The 17,556-nt window shown below is 37.3% G+C and overlaps 1 protein-coding gene across 2 annotated transcripts in view; it reads left to right on the top strand.

Moving 5' to 3' along the window:
* The window catches only part of MMS22L (MMS22 like, DNA repair protein), an 89,254-nt gene that overhangs the window by 66,791 nt on the left and 4,907 nt on the right, over positions 1–17,556 (top strand). For both annotated transcript variants that reach the window (XM_058836764.1, XM_058836765.1), the window contains 7 exons: positions 45–195; positions 2,891–3,033; positions 3,807–3,949; positions 4,106–4,265; positions 7,224–7,393; positions 14,037–14,248; positions 16,589–16,755. In XM_058836764.1, the coding sequence (XP_058692747.1) occupies positions 45–195; positions 2,891–3,033; positions 3,807–3,949; positions 4,106–4,265; positions 7,224–7,393; positions 14,037–14,248; positions 16,589–16,755 (1,146 nt within the window). The remainder of the gene's footprint in view (positions 1–44; positions 196–2,890; positions 3,034–3,806; positions 3,950–4,105; positions 4,266–7,223; positions 7,394–14,036; positions 14,249–16,588; positions 16,756–17,556) is intronic.

Genomic DNA, 17,556 nt, shown 5'->3' with positions numbered 1-17,556 from the left:
GGGGATTATACTGAGAAATTATTAAAATGGTTCTCTCTTTACAGGTTTTACTCTCTTAGCTTTGGATATACCCAGCAAAGCCCTGTCAGATCTCCAGCCACAGCCTGTTCTGTCAATGATGCGGCTGTTTGGATGGGATGACATGGTGTGGCCTCAGCTGGTGTCAAGATATCTAAGTCATCTGATTCAAAACAGGTGAAAAAATTGTGACTATTCTTCCAGTACCTTTTCATCCTTCATCAGACTTGATGAAAATCTTGCTTCAGACTGTAATGTTTCATTAAAATGGTCCAGATTCTTTACATCTTCTCAAAGAGGGTCAGCTAGAGCAGATTGCCCTGGACAATCCAGTCAAACTATTATATACCTGAGAAATTTTATTTTCACTAAGTAAGCCTCTGTGAACCTAAGATGGATGGGTGGTGGTTGTTTTTGTTGTGTGCTTTTTTTTGCCTGCCTTGCCCGCTTCTGAATCGGGTTTTGAAAGCAGGGGAGGTGAGAAGTGAGAGAGAAAGAGGGAATATTTCTGTGTTGCACTGTATTTGAAAGTGAAAAATGTTGCACATTTTTCGGGTACATAGTGTACTAAGGACAGTAACTGTAAATCAGGATATGGTAAAGAATATTTAAGTGTGATTGACAAAGATGAGGCTATGGCCTTCTTGCAGGGAGGTGTTAGAAAAGGTTGAATTTAGTTCCTTGTGTGTCAGTTTGGAACTTGTGAAAGGAGTGTTCAGTCCTCTGCTATATTTCTCTTTTATGATTTTTATAGGGTGAGTTTCATTCAGGTTGCAAATACCTAGCATGTGCTGAATGAAGTAAGAGTTAGGCACATAAATTCCTTTTATAATTTAAATTTTATAATTTTGCTGCTCTTCAGGTAAGATCAAGAAAAAAATTTTGATTCCTGAACTTGAATTTTGGTACTATTTAGGTCTTAAGGTTAATTGCCGATTATCTTCACTCAAGTAGGTGTTTGAAAACAGTTACTTAAGTATTTGTTATCACTGTTCATTAAGGACCTGACATATTGCTAACAGTGTATACATAGATACATTGTTATCCTAGCCCAGCTTCCTTGTGAAAGAGCAGTGAGTAACTAAGGCAAGATACTTCTAGTGGAATATAGAACTATCACTGTTGTCTTGAAAGTGCTATTTTGTAGCATGTTTCATGTACTTATTTACCTTATGCAGTTTTAAAGACAAAGTTATCTAAGTGCAGGGATCTTAAGACTTCATGGTTCTGTGCTCTGATAATTTTCAGTAACAGTTAAAGATGCTTTTGTTTCCAATACTGTTAGATCTGAAAGCTCTGACAACATACACACGACCTGTGGAATTTTTTCTGCAGTAGAGCCTAAACTTTCATCTCCAGATCCATGTTTGTAGTGCATGATAGTGTTATAACTTGTCTAAACTAATGTTGAGCACGTGAATAAGCTCACTGTTTTAAAAGGACCACTTGCCATGCTTCTAGCAGGTAGTTACTGTTCTTTCCTTTCTAAGGATTAAGAGCAGATTCCTTTCCAGTTCTAGGAAGATGCCTAAGTGGCCCACCTATCAGCAAGCAAGAGAAACAAGAGTGAGACTACAACAGAAAGTGGTTTTGTGAGCTTTTGGGACCAAGTAGACTAGCAGTGTACGTCAAGATTACATGAGACTGAACTTCTTTACATGTTATGAGCATTAAGCCCATAGGCAACCTATTTGTTCTCTTTTGGTCCTGGAATTCAATGTTAATTTTTTTTTTATTTTATTTGCTTTCATTTGGTCTCCTTACTTATTTTGTCAATAGTACTTCAGCAGGAATGTTCAGACAAAATAAACAGATAACACTGATTTCAAGTAAATGAAGCAGAAAATCCCCTCAACTTCATTAATGTTGTTTAGTGAGAAGTAGAATCCAGTTTCGTTTCCATCTGGACCTTTGTTGACATTCTATTGCAAGCATGAGTAAAAAAATCAGTAGAAAATAAGTAGAGTTACATGTACACATATCAAGAAAGAGTGCAAGTGTTTTTCATTAAAGTATCTCAGACTGCCCAGGGAGGAGGTCTCTCAAAAGGTGTAACTATTTTCAAGAAATATCCCCAGCTGGAGCACACATGCACCTCATTTGATGGTAACTGGGAGCAGAATGCAGCGCACACCTGCTGTCTTTTAGCAAGGAGTTTCTCCAGAATTAATGATTCTTGATACACTTGGGAAAAATGGCTGCAGCAGCTACTCATGGTAATGAGGCAAATAAAACTTTGGGAATACAGAGCAGTGTAGAGTGCAGGGACTGTGCATTGAGTGACTCTGGTCTGACAACTGACTGGTAGAATGGTAGCAAGTGTTTGAAAGTATATATAGCAAGTTTGTGTGGGAATGAAGATACTTGTGTGTGTATACATACCTAAATGAGTATGTCTGTACCTGTACTGCCAAGTACAGCAGTTTCCTTTCTCATCTCCATGGTGCCCTTTTATGTTTCCCTTTTGGATCTGTTTTGAACATGGCATATCTTTATTTGCTAAAGCAGACCTTCTTTTCTCCACTTTAATGTAGCTAGAATTAAGCAGACTTCAGAGTAGTGTGGGACAACTGGGCTGGCTTTACATGAAAGGCTGAAGCATTGCAAGCAGAGTATCAATATGAAGTTCCAGGCTGGTTCTGATAAACTATTTCCAACATTGTACATTGTCAGTTTAGATAACACAGTCAAATCATCCGTTGTTACAGTAAGGCATTTCCCATTGTGTGAATTTTCCTCCCTCTGTTTTTTGTAACCAAAACATATGTACACATGTATATGTGCATCAACAGCCAAATGAGACACTCTGTCACCTTTCTGCCTACTTTATTAGATTTCTCTACCTTTTTTTCTTCTTCTTCCACCTACGCAGTTCACTGTGTGAAGCTTTTTCTAGCATGGGCTATACATCCTACGAAGCTTTGACAGTACGTTCATGGTTTCGCTGCATTTTGCAAATGTTCCTCGATCAACCAAGTGGCGCCTTGGCCAAGACAGATGCTGAGAGAACAGTTGGTAAGTGCTCACATTTCCCTCATGTTTGCAGTAACGGGGCTATATTGCAAAGCTGGCAAACATTTTCAGCTAATTACAAAATGTATTTTTGTTTGTATTGCTTTACTTTTAACTAATTACAAAATGTGTTTCTTTACACTGCTTGTGCTATTTATTGATAGTTTGCCTGCTCTGCATATGACAAATTTATCACAAACAAAGATAAAAGAGCTTGTTTCCTTGGAAGCAAAGAATAAAAACTTGCTCCCAAAGAGACAAGTTATTTTTCCCCCATGGAGAAACTGCTCTAAAAAAGTGAAAATCTGAAGTAAATAGTCAGAAATCATGCTGTGAATGGCCTAAAAGAAAAAAAAGGGAGGGGTGGGAAATCTAGCTGCAATTAATTCTCCTCTTTTTTTACGCTGGATACTTTGCTTTCTTAGAGCAATACTTCATCCCTTCTTCTAAAACCACTGCAGTTCTCATTATCTGTAGAACATGTCTTCCAGTCACTAGTTCTCATACACATTATACACATTTTGCAGATTTCGAAAAAAAAAAAGCCCATCAGCTTGGTTATCCATACTTAAAACTCTTCATTCTCTTACAAATTATATCAGAAAAATAACTGTTTTGTTCATGTATTATTTGTCTGGAGAGATGCAGTTGGTTGCTGAATACTTGTGTTCTAGATATTTTAAAGTAATGTTTCACTTCATCATTTTAGGACTAAAATAAATCTAAAAGCATAACTGTGTACTGTATTTACTAATGTGCTCTCTTGTAATAATCAGGAAAAGCCTACATGGAGCAGCTGACTGAACTGACAAGACTGATTTTTAAACTCTCAGAAGTAGAAAACATTCTTTTAAAGGCTAATGTTGGACAGTCAGTTTTCAAGCAAGACCCAAAAAATGCTCTTGTCCAGTTCATTAAGGTACTGTACATCTACCCCGTGTTAGTTTCGTAGGACAATTTTAATGAAAAGAGACTATCTATCAGATTTAGAGTGCTGAAAAAGAAATTACTCACAAAAGTCTCTTGAGAGTCTTAGTAAGCTGATTTATATTTATTTCAATTTTTTTTTTCTCAGGCTGTTGGTAGAACTTACAGTGGTCTTCAGACACTCCCTGAGAAATCTGCCATGGTAGCAAAGACTCTTGAGTATTTGGGTGATGTGTTAAAGTATGTAAAACCCTATCTGAAGGCAAAAGGACCTCCAGAAGGTCTGCAGATTACATATTGGATCATAGGTAATTATTTTATACCTCTTTTCTTTTAGGAAGTAGTTTTAAAGAATTAGTTAAATAAACTTCCAGTATTATCCATATATATTTTTTCTCTATACTATTTAATGTTTGAAAAAAGAAAGTCACCAAGATGCTACAGTTAGATTCATTTTTTTTTTTAAATTTTCTCTAGATCCTGATGTCTAACCTCCTTGTGGTTTTTGTTTGTGGGGTTTTTTTTTAATTACCCCTGCAAATCATTATTTTCAGAAATAAGATGTTTTATGTCTTTCATTACTGAAAACCACCTGTTTTATCTAAACAAACCCAGAAACAATTACAAGAGTTGATTTCTGGCTATTTAGCCATAGTGAGGATTGTTGTAAGTCATGGCAGTTCCTGAAGTTACAGCAATTTATGCCCTCAGTGGATGTGCTCTTCTCATAGAGGGTTATGACATCCTTTTGTTATGAGGTCTTTTGTTGTTTCCTTCCTCTGCCCACTCATTTTAAAAAGAAGTGATGAGCTCTGGATTCTTCTTGTAGAACATAGTGTACACTTTTGTGAAAGAATTCCAGGTTTTGAACCATGTAGCTTGAGACAACGTACAGCTTTGATGTTAGGTATTCACGCTATGGGGCATAGCCTGACTTGCCAAAGAAAACACTGTAGTAATCACTTATTCAAATGGGTTTTTTCAATCATTGCATTGTTAAGGTAAAAGCGGAAGTGCAGCCAAGGAGTCACAGAATTCAGCAAACTGTAGGTAGATTTTGTTAGGGCAAATGGGGAGGGATAAGATAGAGTTTAGAATGATGGTTCTAGGGAGTTTAGGAACAGGTTTTTGACCCAGAGGGGGATTGGACACTTGAACAGGCTCCCCAGGGAAGTGGTCACAACACCAACCTGACAGAGCTCAAGAAGTTTGGACAGTGCTCTCTGGCACCTGGTGTGACTCTTGGGGTGTCCTGTGCAGGGCTAGGAGTTTGACTTGGTGATCCTTGCAGGTCTCTTTCAACTGAGGATATTGTGTGATAAGCAGTATTATGACAGGCTACATGGTATGTAGTAGAGATATGTTAGTGGATTAGGTATGTACTTCACTTCTTTTCTGGAACTGCTTCTTTGACATGCACTCTGTACTTTACTAAAATGCAATTCTAGCATTTATTCATTAATTGTGAAACCACTGATAGGGTGGAAAAAAGAAGAGTGCTTTAATTAACAATGAATGTGCCAGTCTGAGCCACTTACCTTTAAAAACAGAGTAAATCTTATATATCTGAAAACAGAGGCAATGATTTGCATACACATACACTTTACATCATGATTCTAAGAAGCACAGGGAAAGCATGACCAAGATGCAGAAAGTGCATCAAATGTACTGAAATTAGGGTTTTGTAAAATACTTTACATTGTGAGATCAGAATACTTTGATACACAAGATGTACATCAAATTAAATGTTTTTAGATACCCAGATGTGGGTTGTGGCCTTGGAAAGTAATTTTAGATTGGTATTCTCCTTTTTAGATTGGTATTGTCTTTTTTGTTCTTTGCAGTAGGAAATGATTAATCTTCAATCATGCTGTTGTGTGCAAGAAAGTGTCCTTTCTTTTTATTTAGGAAAGCATAAAGAAGGTTTAAAAGGAAAAAAAATATTCAAGTGTATTTCGATCACTGCTTCACATTCTGTGGGCTTGTTAAATTATAAGGACAAAGCACAAAACTTAACAAATCTAAACACCTTTGGTCTGTAGTCAGATTGTGTCTTGTACTGTCCCATACATCACAGCGGTGATAATAGAAGGAGTACTTTTAGCTGGAATGACCATGTTTCTTTCAAAGCAGGAAGCTTAGACAACATTATTAGAAGTATTGTTAGGTGATCGTTCTCTTTCTCTATGATTGATCGTTGTGTTTTCTTTCACTCCACAAGATTAATGTTGTTTTGCGTTGGTTTTAGAGATGATAATGAATGACTTTTATAGATTAATAATATCTTTTAACAGCCTACTTTTGATTTTCCATTATTTTCAAAGTCTTAAACATGTTTTCTTGGGATATTCTGGTATTTTCAACCCAGCAAAGTTTTTCCTGCCTCTAATAAAATGTAAAGTTGAAAATGTCTACATAATTATTTTGCTTTATTTGATGTGTGTTTTGAGTATTAACACTTCTGAGTATGGAGTTAATTTTTCAAGAAAAATTGCACCTCGCCTGGAATAAAGATGTGTCTCAAAGTTGGAGTATTTACACATCAACACCTTTTTTCTTTTTCTTTTTTTTAAATAAAAAAATCTTAAAACTGGCTCAAAGCTGAGCAAGTGATAGATTGTTGTGCTGCAAACAAGAAGGATGTTCTCTGAGGCTCTCTGTGAACTGATAGCCCACAAAGACCTGGCAAGACTGTGCTGGTTTAATGGAGTTGGCTGCCCCTTGTCCTTCTAAACTTGCTGAAATTAATTTGAAGGATATTTAATGTTTTGCTAATATTAAATTGCTGTGAGTAGTTGCTGATGTGATGTTGCCACAGTGCTGTTAGACAAATGTGAAAGGAAGGCAAAGGCAGCATTTCTCTGCAAAAGGGATGAATGCACACAGCAAGGTAAATGTTTGTGCATATGTGCTGATTGCAGTAGGGTTATGGATCAAGTTTAGTTAAGTTTTCTGCAGGGATCTAAGAGACTCATCCTTTCTTTAGCATTGCTGTACTTTACTTAAGCACTTTCACTTGCCTATAAACTTTCAACTGTAACATGATGAATCAATTTAGTACTTTAATTTGATGAAATGGAAATGGACTTTTGAGTTGATGACTGGGATTTTTTAACGGGATGCCATGGAATGAGTACATAGGAGTGAGACAAATTGCTCTTACTGCTCTCAGATTATTTAATTTAACGTGATTGCTTATTTAGGCTTTCTTATGTTTTTTCCTATCTGTAAATTGTTTTGGGATTTTTTGAATTCTTTTTCAACAGGATGTCTGGTAAAGTTCTGTGCACCGATACTGGCTAATTCCAAGGCACAGCAACTCTTGTTTCGCATTGTGGATTGCTTACTGCTGCCACACTCTGTGCTCCAGCAGGACAAGGAGCTGCCTGTGGCTTTGCTCTCTGCCATTCAGGAAAGCCTGCCTCTTTATCTCCAGGTAACTATCTCAGCTCTATTACCAGCACACAAATGAATCTCCTGGAAAAGATTAATATTGCAGAGGTTGTTTTCTTTTTCCCTAGCTGGAACAAGCATTGACTGAATTTCCTGAAGCAGTAAGTTTTTTCTTCTTATAGAATTGGAAGGAAAATTGCCACCCCTTTGGCTTTCTTCATTGCAGGCAGCTATGCTGTGGTACACTCCAGAACTTCTGGTCTCATCACTGCTTATGGAAAACCTTTAGCCAGCCTGCTGGTTACATGGGTCTCCAATGTGACAGATTTCTCAACCAGTGCATCAAATAATCATAATATGTAGTGAAAAAATTGTTAAGATGACAGAGAAAACAAATATTTTGAATCATCCTTGACTTGGCTAACTGTAGATAGTTATAGATGAAATACCCTTTTTTTGTTGCTCTTAGGAACAAAAGAAAATCCTTGGTGTATTATGCCACTGGTTTGTCTTAATACTTGGAGAACGTTTTGCTAAATCAGGTTCCTGCTGCTTGTGATTACATGACTAAAGCTTTCTTTTCCATTATTCCTCCTACTCTTCCCTCAGTTACCCTGTCACTCTTGAAACTCTTGTAAGCCTTGTTGATGTTGTAGAAAGAGACTAATTTCTGCTGGTGAGAAAGAGAAAAGACTGTATTTTGAAAATAAATGACATGTATTCCTTGTAAATCTGTTTACTTTTTTAAACAATTTTTTGCTTACCATTTTCCCTTCTCAGTCTTCATTTTGATTGCACTCTTAACTCGCTACTTTGCAGGATTGTATTGTGAAACAATGCTGTGATGACATTGTAAACATCACTTGAATTTATTAGTTTCAAAAGCAGTTTGTTGTGATCGAAGGCATGTCATATGGAAGTGAATATGGTTATGTAGTGCTCTGCACAGTATGTTTTGCTTTATTACTCTGTAGGTATTTTCAGAAGCTGTGTACATGTAGAGCCATCTGGACAATGGTATTAGCATGAAGTGAGTGTCTGTTTGATAATTTGGTATTTCAGTTGTAGAGCCAGTTTCTCTGGAGCCTGCACAGACAGATGTAGTCTTCAGATGAAACCAGTTGAGTTGGTTTTGCAGTCCTGAGTGCTGTGTACCCTTGTTTCCTGTTTTATTTGCCAGATTCTGACTTCCAGACCTCTCTTTTATATTCTTCATCAGTCTGCTGCATTATCCATGTGTTTTTCAGCTATACTAGATGATCTTGTTTGACCAAGTATTTTATTTTAGATGAACACTGCTTCTAGAAAACAAGTGATTCTTTAATTTGATAAACTCTTTTGGGGAGAAGAGAGGAGAACTCATGAGTTACTTTTCCTGCTTCAATAGGAGACTTTTGTATTTTAATAATAGTTTGCATTTACAAGGTTCCAATATTTTTAAGTGTTTCAAAATGCTTCATTTATTCAAAAATGCTTCCTTCTCTTTTATGTGGAAAAGTAGAAAAATTCCAATTTATAATCGATTCAAAACAAAAATATTTCAAGATCAGTTCAAAAACAACAACAAAAACTCTTCTGAGATCATTTGAGATTGAATGGATTCTAGGCACTCTCTGGCATCTCAGGTTATTGTTTCACAGTTGGCTTAAGGCTACATTCATTACCTTTCACCACCATATGCATTCCTATTTAATTTGCTTTAATGATTCTGTGAATAGCAATTTGTGACTTGAATAAAATAGTAACTAGCTTCACAAAGCAAACAAAACCCAAAAACTCAAATGGACATATCAGAAAAGTGATAAAACAGTATATGTGGGAGGGAAGTTGGAGAAACAGAATTCTTTGGGAATAACCTCACCTTGACTAACCTAAACTGCAGGTGAAATGTGTGATGAGGCCCCTCTTGGGTAGCCACCCTGTGCCTGGTGCTCATTTGTGGAGGTAGAGCACTTCTATTTTAGTGCAGGAGCCTTAATTCACCCTAGCATTAGACATTGTTCTGTAGATCTGTTTCTGTTAATACTCCAGTTTACAACTTAATCCTTTGGCAGTTACATGAAAATAAAGAAACAGGAATTTGGAGACCATGCAAAGAAAGCATTATCTTATACATGCAAGTTCTTTATTCATAGTCAAAGTATAAAAGCACTTGAGTGGAATTTCTACTCAGCAGCCTTTCTTTTTTTGTTTTTTTTTAATTTAGTCTTCTGGAAAGTTCCAGGCTCCATGCTTTTTTCTTCTTCAGTTCCTACAGTGTGGGCTTCTCCTGCTTTGCTCAAAAAATCTACTTCAGATCTCAGAAAACATTTTTGTTTTGCTAGTGATGACCTGAAAAAACTTCCCTCTTTCCAGACTTTTTAACAGCTAATCTTAATGTAGTTTACTTGATCATTTTTGTGGGTTTTAAAGGGGCTTGAAGTCAATCCTAGTAGCATTTTATTTTACATATCCACTGATGCAGCAATTTTATGAAATCCTATAGAATTCCAGGATATTTTCATCTTTTAAGACAATAGATGAAGCTCCTTCTCTCTACACAGTGTAGTTTATTACTACACAATGCATCAGAACCAATGACTGTAACTCACCATCCTTTACCACCCCAAACCTACAAATTTATTTAACTTTACTCAAGCACACATAATTTTCAAAGGCACTAATTAAGACTGGATGTTGCATTTCTCTCTCCTCACTTCAGACTGGCCGTGTTTACTTATTATGTTTGTGCTTCTATCAAACTTTGGGCTATACCCGTGCCTTTGAGACAGTTTTTGGGCAGCTGGTCTGGTCTCTACTGTGCAGGGAGCTTATCACATTTTTTCTCAAACTCAGTCACTGGTGCTGCCTTGTCAAAATAGCTTAGCTCTAGCAACTTTTAAAGTCATTTTTTGGGTCTTTTTATCTTGCCTGAAGAGTTACTGTCTGGGTACTGTTTCTTTCACTGCACATCTGTTTTGATAATAATTGATGACCTAAGAAATATTTCTATTGAGAGATAATAGAAAAATTGCCCTCAGAATTGTTTAAATGACTGCTTTTGGAAAGTAAAGCATGAAGACTGTGAATGAACAGACATTTTACAATTGTATGGGACTGTTCCTAATTATGAGATAGTGAGGTATGTAAAATCTAACCATAGGTATTTCACTGCTGCAAAAAGAAGTTGAGTTGATTTGTGTGGTAGTGGATTGCTAAAATCTACCATAGGAAGTTTCAGACCAGTATTGCTCTTGATGGATTTCTTGGAGAACGATTTGGAGGAATTTTAGTACACATTTGCCAGTAGTATGGGAAAGAACTGAAGCAGTGTAAGAAACTTGTTTTGGAGAAGAAATATTAGTTTAAATATATCTTGCAGAATATATTATGGGTGCATGGAATAAGCACTGTATACATAATGACAGGGAAGGTAAGATACCCTGCTTGATTTATCAGTGTTAATCCTGTTCAAATACAGAAGATTTGTTGATTTCTATCTAAATACTGAGAGTGGCAAAAGAGCTTCATTCTGAGTAGTGCTTGGCACGTACATTTCCCAGTGATTTTAATGGCTCTGTGCAGCAGAGTCAGCATTTGTCAGAGATCAAATCTTAAAAGCCCTCCCATGAGCCACATCTGTGGTCTGATATTTGAGCAAGTTTATTAATACATTTTGTGTATTATATAATATGTATTTAATAGGAATTGTACAACATTAATTGGTGGACAGCAGATTTATTCCAACAGCAGGCCTTACAGTATAAGTCATCATTAGGTAGCTTGGCATTTCTGCGGTGAATAGCTCCAGTAATCCACACTAATCGGTTCTTTGCTCTCCACAGGTGATTTACAGATATACAGATAAATCAGAAGAGGCAGCTCTGGCCACAAAAGGTTCCTGCAGTGAACACACACAGGAATCAGTTGCCTTTGTGCTAAAATGAAGAGCAGATGATGTCATGCTTCTTTGCTCCCCTTAAAATGCCCTTTTATTTTTTATCTTAACCTCAGAAGATGGCTAAAGAACATAGTTAAGGAAAAGAAAGCAACTCTATCAACCCTTTAAAGTCCATCTTTGTAGGGATTGTCCTGTGGGTCTGATGTGGTTGATTTCAAATCTCTGGTCCAGAATTACAGTCCAGTTGCACATGTGTTGCTTTTTTCTCTCATTTGAATGGGAGCTTTTTTCATTTTACTTAATTACTGGTGGGATTTAAAAGAAGAAATTATTGTGTGATTACCTTGCAATCACATCCTTGCCCAGCACTGCCTAAGATGTTTTGCCATTGTAGCTGGAGATTTATAGCTACTGTGTGGTGTTGGTAATTTATGCCTTGTGCCACTTGGGATATGGTGTTGTCAGACCTTGTGCAGGTCTGTTGCTCTCTGCACTTTGTAAGGAAAAGGAGGAGTCCAAAATAAAGAACACAGTGTTGACCTGAAGTCAGTAGGCCTTTTAGGCCAAGAGAGAAATCAAAGTTATTTTCTAATTTTTTGGGATGCAGGTTCCAAATCGGTTTATGTCAACCCAAAAAACGAAAATGTTTTTATGAAGGATTAGGTTAGGTTTGTTGGTTCACTTTCAGATGAAATTGTTAGACCTGCAAAAATTAGTAAACATTTCTTCAGATATCTAAATTCTAATATTATTTACTTTTTATTGCAGCTATTAAATAACTCTAGGATCATTCTTAAAAACAGTAACTCTTACTAGTTAATAACTGATGTCTTTTCTTGATACAGTGTATAATTTGTTGACCCTCAGTTTGAAGAACTGTCTCATTTTACCAACTGTCATTGTTAGTTCTTCAGAGGTACTGCATTCTTCATGTATTCCTGCATGTATTCTCTGTAAGGTTGTGATGTTCTTTGTGTCCCTTTTATCAGATAAATTAATACACTTTGTCATACGTGTTTGGGTTCTTTTAATGTTAAAACAGTCTAGAGTCTTAAGAGTGTAGTTCTGATATTTAGATTATGGAATACATTCTCTCTTTTTGTATGAACTTTACTACACACAAAGCACAGGCAACTTTATCCCTGCTGCAATATCTTGCTGAGAACATCAAACACTTAAGTTTACACACTAAATAGTCTGTCATCTCTAACAGTCTCTCTGAGTCTACTACTTGCCAAGAAGTAGCAGACTTTTTTTTTTTTAAGAAATCTGATACAGCAACAGCTGCTTTTTCCTACAGTAATTTACTCTATGTACACAAAAGGAGGAGAAAATCTGAAGTTTTACGCAAAGCCTCAGTTCAGAAAGTGTATTTTTTATCTTTGAGGCTTGCCAGAATTGTCAAGAAACCCTTAAAGTGTGTGAGGTGAAACCCTTAGCCCAAATCTGCATTCAAGAGAGCCACCAACAGCAAGTCTTCAGGCACCTCATTTCTTGTAATCTGTTTCCTGTATTTGTTTACTGTGGAACCAAAAGAAGGAACTCCACATTTCAAGACCCTCAGCTATGCCTCTGCCTGCTTTTTTTTTTTCCTGAATGTTCTGTCACTTCCACGTAGACAGGTATAGATGAAAATGTTTTTGGGGAGGGACTTCTATGGAAAAAGCAACAGAAATACATTTTTTCAGTAACTGGGGAACAAAAGCAGCTTGACTTGATCTGTTCATTTCAATATTAGGGGCAGTAGTTTACCTCAGCAATGATAAATATTCAGACAGATACTCCTACTAAAACTGGAGTCTGGATTGCAATGCTAATGGAAGTTTGAAGTACTATTGAAAATTGCTGTCTAGGGAGCTCTGTGCTTGACCTTGTTTTACACCATTATTCTTGTTGGACAAAACTGTTGTGAAAATGGAGTTCTCAAGAGGCTTCTGTTTGTGCTGCTGACTGTGACCCTTGAGATAGGAGATCACGGGACCTTTTTATTTTTTTCTTTGTGACTTGTTCTTCTTCCTCTCAGTAATCAGAGGAGGGGGAAGGAAACAAGATCTTAACTTTCTCTTATTGGAACCCATTCCAGTAAGAACACTACTCTTTTTTTCAGGGATGGACCATATATATGTTCTATAACTACAGGTGGAATTCAGATAGGCACTTTATGGGCAAGTACTTTCATTATAGATTTTTCTCTGAATCAATATAGCTTATATTGGATAAATCACAGCAGTTTTAGCCTTATCTTAAACAGTTTAAAACCTCCTCTAAATCCCTTATAAATGGTGCCTAATTTACCCTAATTTGTTCATACTCTGAGCAAATCTTTTCTTGTTGGAGCTCAATTTTAAATGCTCCTTTTTCTGCTATACCATTTATACAAAAATTTCACAGAGTCATTTGCAAGATGAGGTGTTTATTCTTAAATTGTCCCTTCTTAAATTTTACCTAACATACTTTGTTAGACCATGTACAGGATTGAAAACAGAAATGAGAAGCTATTGTGAAATGCTACAGTTTTATTTTGAATTTGAAGGGGAGCTTGCATGTCCCAGAGCTTACCTTCCAATACATTAATCTATTGAAAAGATTTTTCTCTCCTTTGCAAGTCTTGCCTGCCTCTGTCTTCATTTGCAGATCATCATATCTGCAGCAAATCAGTGATGCTTATTTTTCAGGCATAGTTACTTTGTGTGCAGCAGTTTATACAGCATGTAGTGAGTGTTTAGCCTACAGTTGTTAAAGATTGATTCAACTGTATTGGTAAAAATTTATTCAATTCCTCACTTTCTAAAATTCTCTTCTACAGGGCCTGTCCTTCATATGTTGTCAGTCCCAAACACAGAGTGCCTATTTAAATCAACTCCTTGGAAGCATTATTCGACATTATTTTGGACGATTTCTCCCTTCCTCCCCAACTGCACCTGGTGCTGGACAGCACCCTCTGCTCACTGCTTTAGGCAGCTCCATCACAGCCCCCCAGCTGCTCCGTCTCAGGAAGACCACTTTGCATGTCATAAGGTAAGGACCAGTGGAGTATAAAACATCACTTACTCAGGTTTCAGATTCAGATTTCACAAATAGCTCATGAGCTCAGGCCTCTGCTTTCCTCTCAGCTGATGGTATTGCTCTTGGAAGAGTCTGGGAGTTGCTGGGCAGGGCGCAAGGGAAGGACAGTGTTTATATATCAGGAGAGTGAAACGGAAAAGATTTGTGACAGAGTAATTAAGGATAAAGGTCCTAGGCCACGACAAAAAATATTGTAGGGGGTCACATGAAAAGCAAGTAATTTTCTAGAAAAATTACACTCCAATAGATATCATGAGTATGTCTCAAGCTGTATTTAGGGGCACTCAAGCTGTATTTAGAGTTGTAGTGCTTAGAGCTGCCTCAGTTACCTGTGTATGTGGGGCCTTGTTGCTCTCTGTCAGGGCATGCACAGGTGTGCCAGCTGCCCAGTGGACATGGAAAACTGCGGGTGTGGGAAGAGGAAAACAGAGAGGCAGGGAAACAGGATTTGTTCACTGAGCTGTCACCACCCGCACGATGTCAACAGCAGCTACAAATCTGTGTTCCTGCTGCTGGGAGGCTGGCGCTTGGTTTTATGTACTGCAGAATAGTGAACAATCTGTACTTTTTGTCCACGTGGGGGAAGGATTTAAACCCCCTCAAATACAGGCTTATATCCACGGTAATTGGATCTTTATTTGTAAAAGAGTGGGTATACATGTTGATCAGAAAAAGACTGTCAGTGCTGATCTTGGGTAAATATAACAGGCAATCCTGTAAGTAAAGCCTGTATTATCACATATTAAGAGAGTGAATTAAGATTTCACAATCTCAGTTCTGACATGTTTTTGGATACCCAAACTTTGTCATCTTATTGAAGTTATTTTTGAATGTGTGCATGCACATGTGAACATGGGGATTGAGAGTGAAAACTTCTGAAGGTGTAATGGTACTTTCTGATTTTTAAGATGTGAAACATTCCTTACTGTTCTGGGAAGAATGTGTTAGAACTGAACAGCACTCTAGTTTGCAAACTTGCCAGGTGGTCGTGAGACAGTTGTGGGGTCTGTACACAAATAGGTGCAGTTTGTTTGCCAATTTGCCATAGGAAAGCAGTGAATGTATTGCTGCTGCAGAGAGGAAAGGGAACCACACCATCAGGATTGTATTATCCAGGTCAGAGAGCTGCTGTAGTGGAAGAACACACACAAAAGCATTGTGGGAACTTTTCAGAGTAATTAATGAGACAGAAGATTTCAGAGTTGCTAATATTAAAGTAAGACCCCATGATACAAGAACTATGGGTGTCACAGCTTTCATTTGCCAAGTTACACCAGTGCTCTGAAGCAGTGCAACAAAGTACACAGGGCTCTGAAAATCACCTTTAATTTGAAAGTTGTAGAAGCACCCTTACTCAGTTTTTAATAAGGATGCTGGTTTTTAATTGCTGCATTGCTCAGTCAGCATATGTGCCTTATTTGAGTAGGTAACAGGACCTAATATTAAATATCTTAAAATATTTTTTGAAGGTTCTGGGAGTGTTCTTGCTGACTGATGAATAAGTGCTGTGTTCTCTCTCACCTGTGAAACTTACTGTCTTCAGATTCCATTAATTTGTCGTGCCAAACCAACAGTAGTTCATCTTCTTGTATTATGTTGTGGAAAATGAACAAATCAAGGTGTTAAAATTGGAACATTCCATGTGTGTGATGTTAAAATTTGCTCTTGTTCAAATTTTGAATTTGCAGATTGACAGGTCACCTTTTATCCTTGTGCCAGATTTTATATTGGAGATGTTTGTGTTAATTCTGACAGAACAAAATCAGTCATTGACTGTACTGTTAAAACATACTGTTGGCAAAAATCAAATAACATTACCAGTGTAACAGCAGAGCTCTTACCACAAGTACGATTGTGAGTTTGACAATGCACAAAAAGCTAAAAAATGTAATTAAATAACAGATGTATTATGTATGTTGGTTTAGGATTTTAGAATCTTGATTTCTTCATGTATTCAATTACATTATGAAGCTACCTTTGTATTTAGCTTTAAATAGTCACACGTGGGTTTTTAAATGAAATTATGATGGCTCTTATTTCTCACTCCTCTCTGAACAGAAGAGTCAGAAGATATCACTGTCCTCTGACAAATTGGGAGTCATTGCTATGACTAAGACAAATAGAAGCCATTATTTGAGCCTAGATAAAGATAAAAATCTATGTAATAGGCCTTCTGCTGAAATATCACAGCTATTTCTTAAAATAACTTAAATATATGGTGCTTGCATTGCATGGAAAAAAACCCCATAGACAAAATCATAGACCTTGTTCTGGCTTGCTTTGTCCTCTCAGGGAAAACTACCTGCAGTTCAAAGGGCATGCTCCACCTCCTCGCTTGGCCTCTGTTCTTGCTTTCATTCTTGAAGTACTTCGGGGAACCCAGAGAACTGAACTGTGTGACATCGACTTGGTTCTCCCAGCTGTGTTGAAATGCTTGGTACTGGTTAATGAGCTGCAAGGTGAGCTGTTCGTTTGCTTTAAGTAGATCTCTCCACACCTTCATCTTTCATCCCAGTATTTTAAGATTCTCAGATAAGGTGAATAAACAATCTGGGCCAACTAAACTGGACAAGGCTTTTTTTTTCATTAACTGGTCTGAGACTTCTGTCTCTCAGGCAAAGTCCTGCCTCATTTAACTCTCTAATGAACTAATCAACTTCCCAGGAATCTGAAGGCATTTCCTTTTCCCCCATCCTTCCCATATAATCTCCTCCATTAGCAAATGTGGAACTTTTCTTCTACCTAAAGTTTTGAGACCAAATAAAACTAGTGTTATGTTCTCCCTATAGAGGCATTATAAATGGATTAAAAGCAGCATGTTGCTCTCTGAAGGTATCTTTGAGTCTTCTTTCTTCTTTTAGGATGCTTTGTTTTGAAGCAAGAACATCTTTATTTTTAGCTACTTAAAGAATGAAGCACACTTTTCACCCCACCATTGTATAATGAATATACCTAAGCTCAAAATTTCCATTTCTTGCTGCTAGAGAGTCATTAAGCAAAATTTGGATTCACCTCTGACTTCTGGGAATTTTCTCTAATAAAGCACGGTTTGATTCTGGTCTATAATAGTTTCAAGGACAAGATGGGTTTAGGAAGTTGGCTCAGTCATCACCAATTTTCTTCCTCCTTTTGCCATCACAGCCGTATCTGCTAAAAGCTGAGTACCCACCTTGCCAGGGAAGGAGCTGGAAGTCCTGTACTGCCATAGCCACCAGCTCCCTGCCTGCCTGGACAGGGCTCTGCCACACCCTTCTAGAAAA

The sequence above is a fragment of the Poecile atricapillus genome, chromosome 3, assembly GCF_030490865.1.
Source record: "Poecile atricapillus isolate bPoeAtr1 chromosome 3, bPoeAtr1.hap1, whole genome shotgun sequence".
In the NCBI taxonomy this organism is placed as follows: Eukaryota; Metazoa; Chordata; class Aves; order Passeriformes; family Paridae; genus Poecile; species Poecile atricapillus.
Note: the sequence above shows the minus strand (reverse complement) of the source record. Positions and strands in the feature narration are given on the sequence as shown.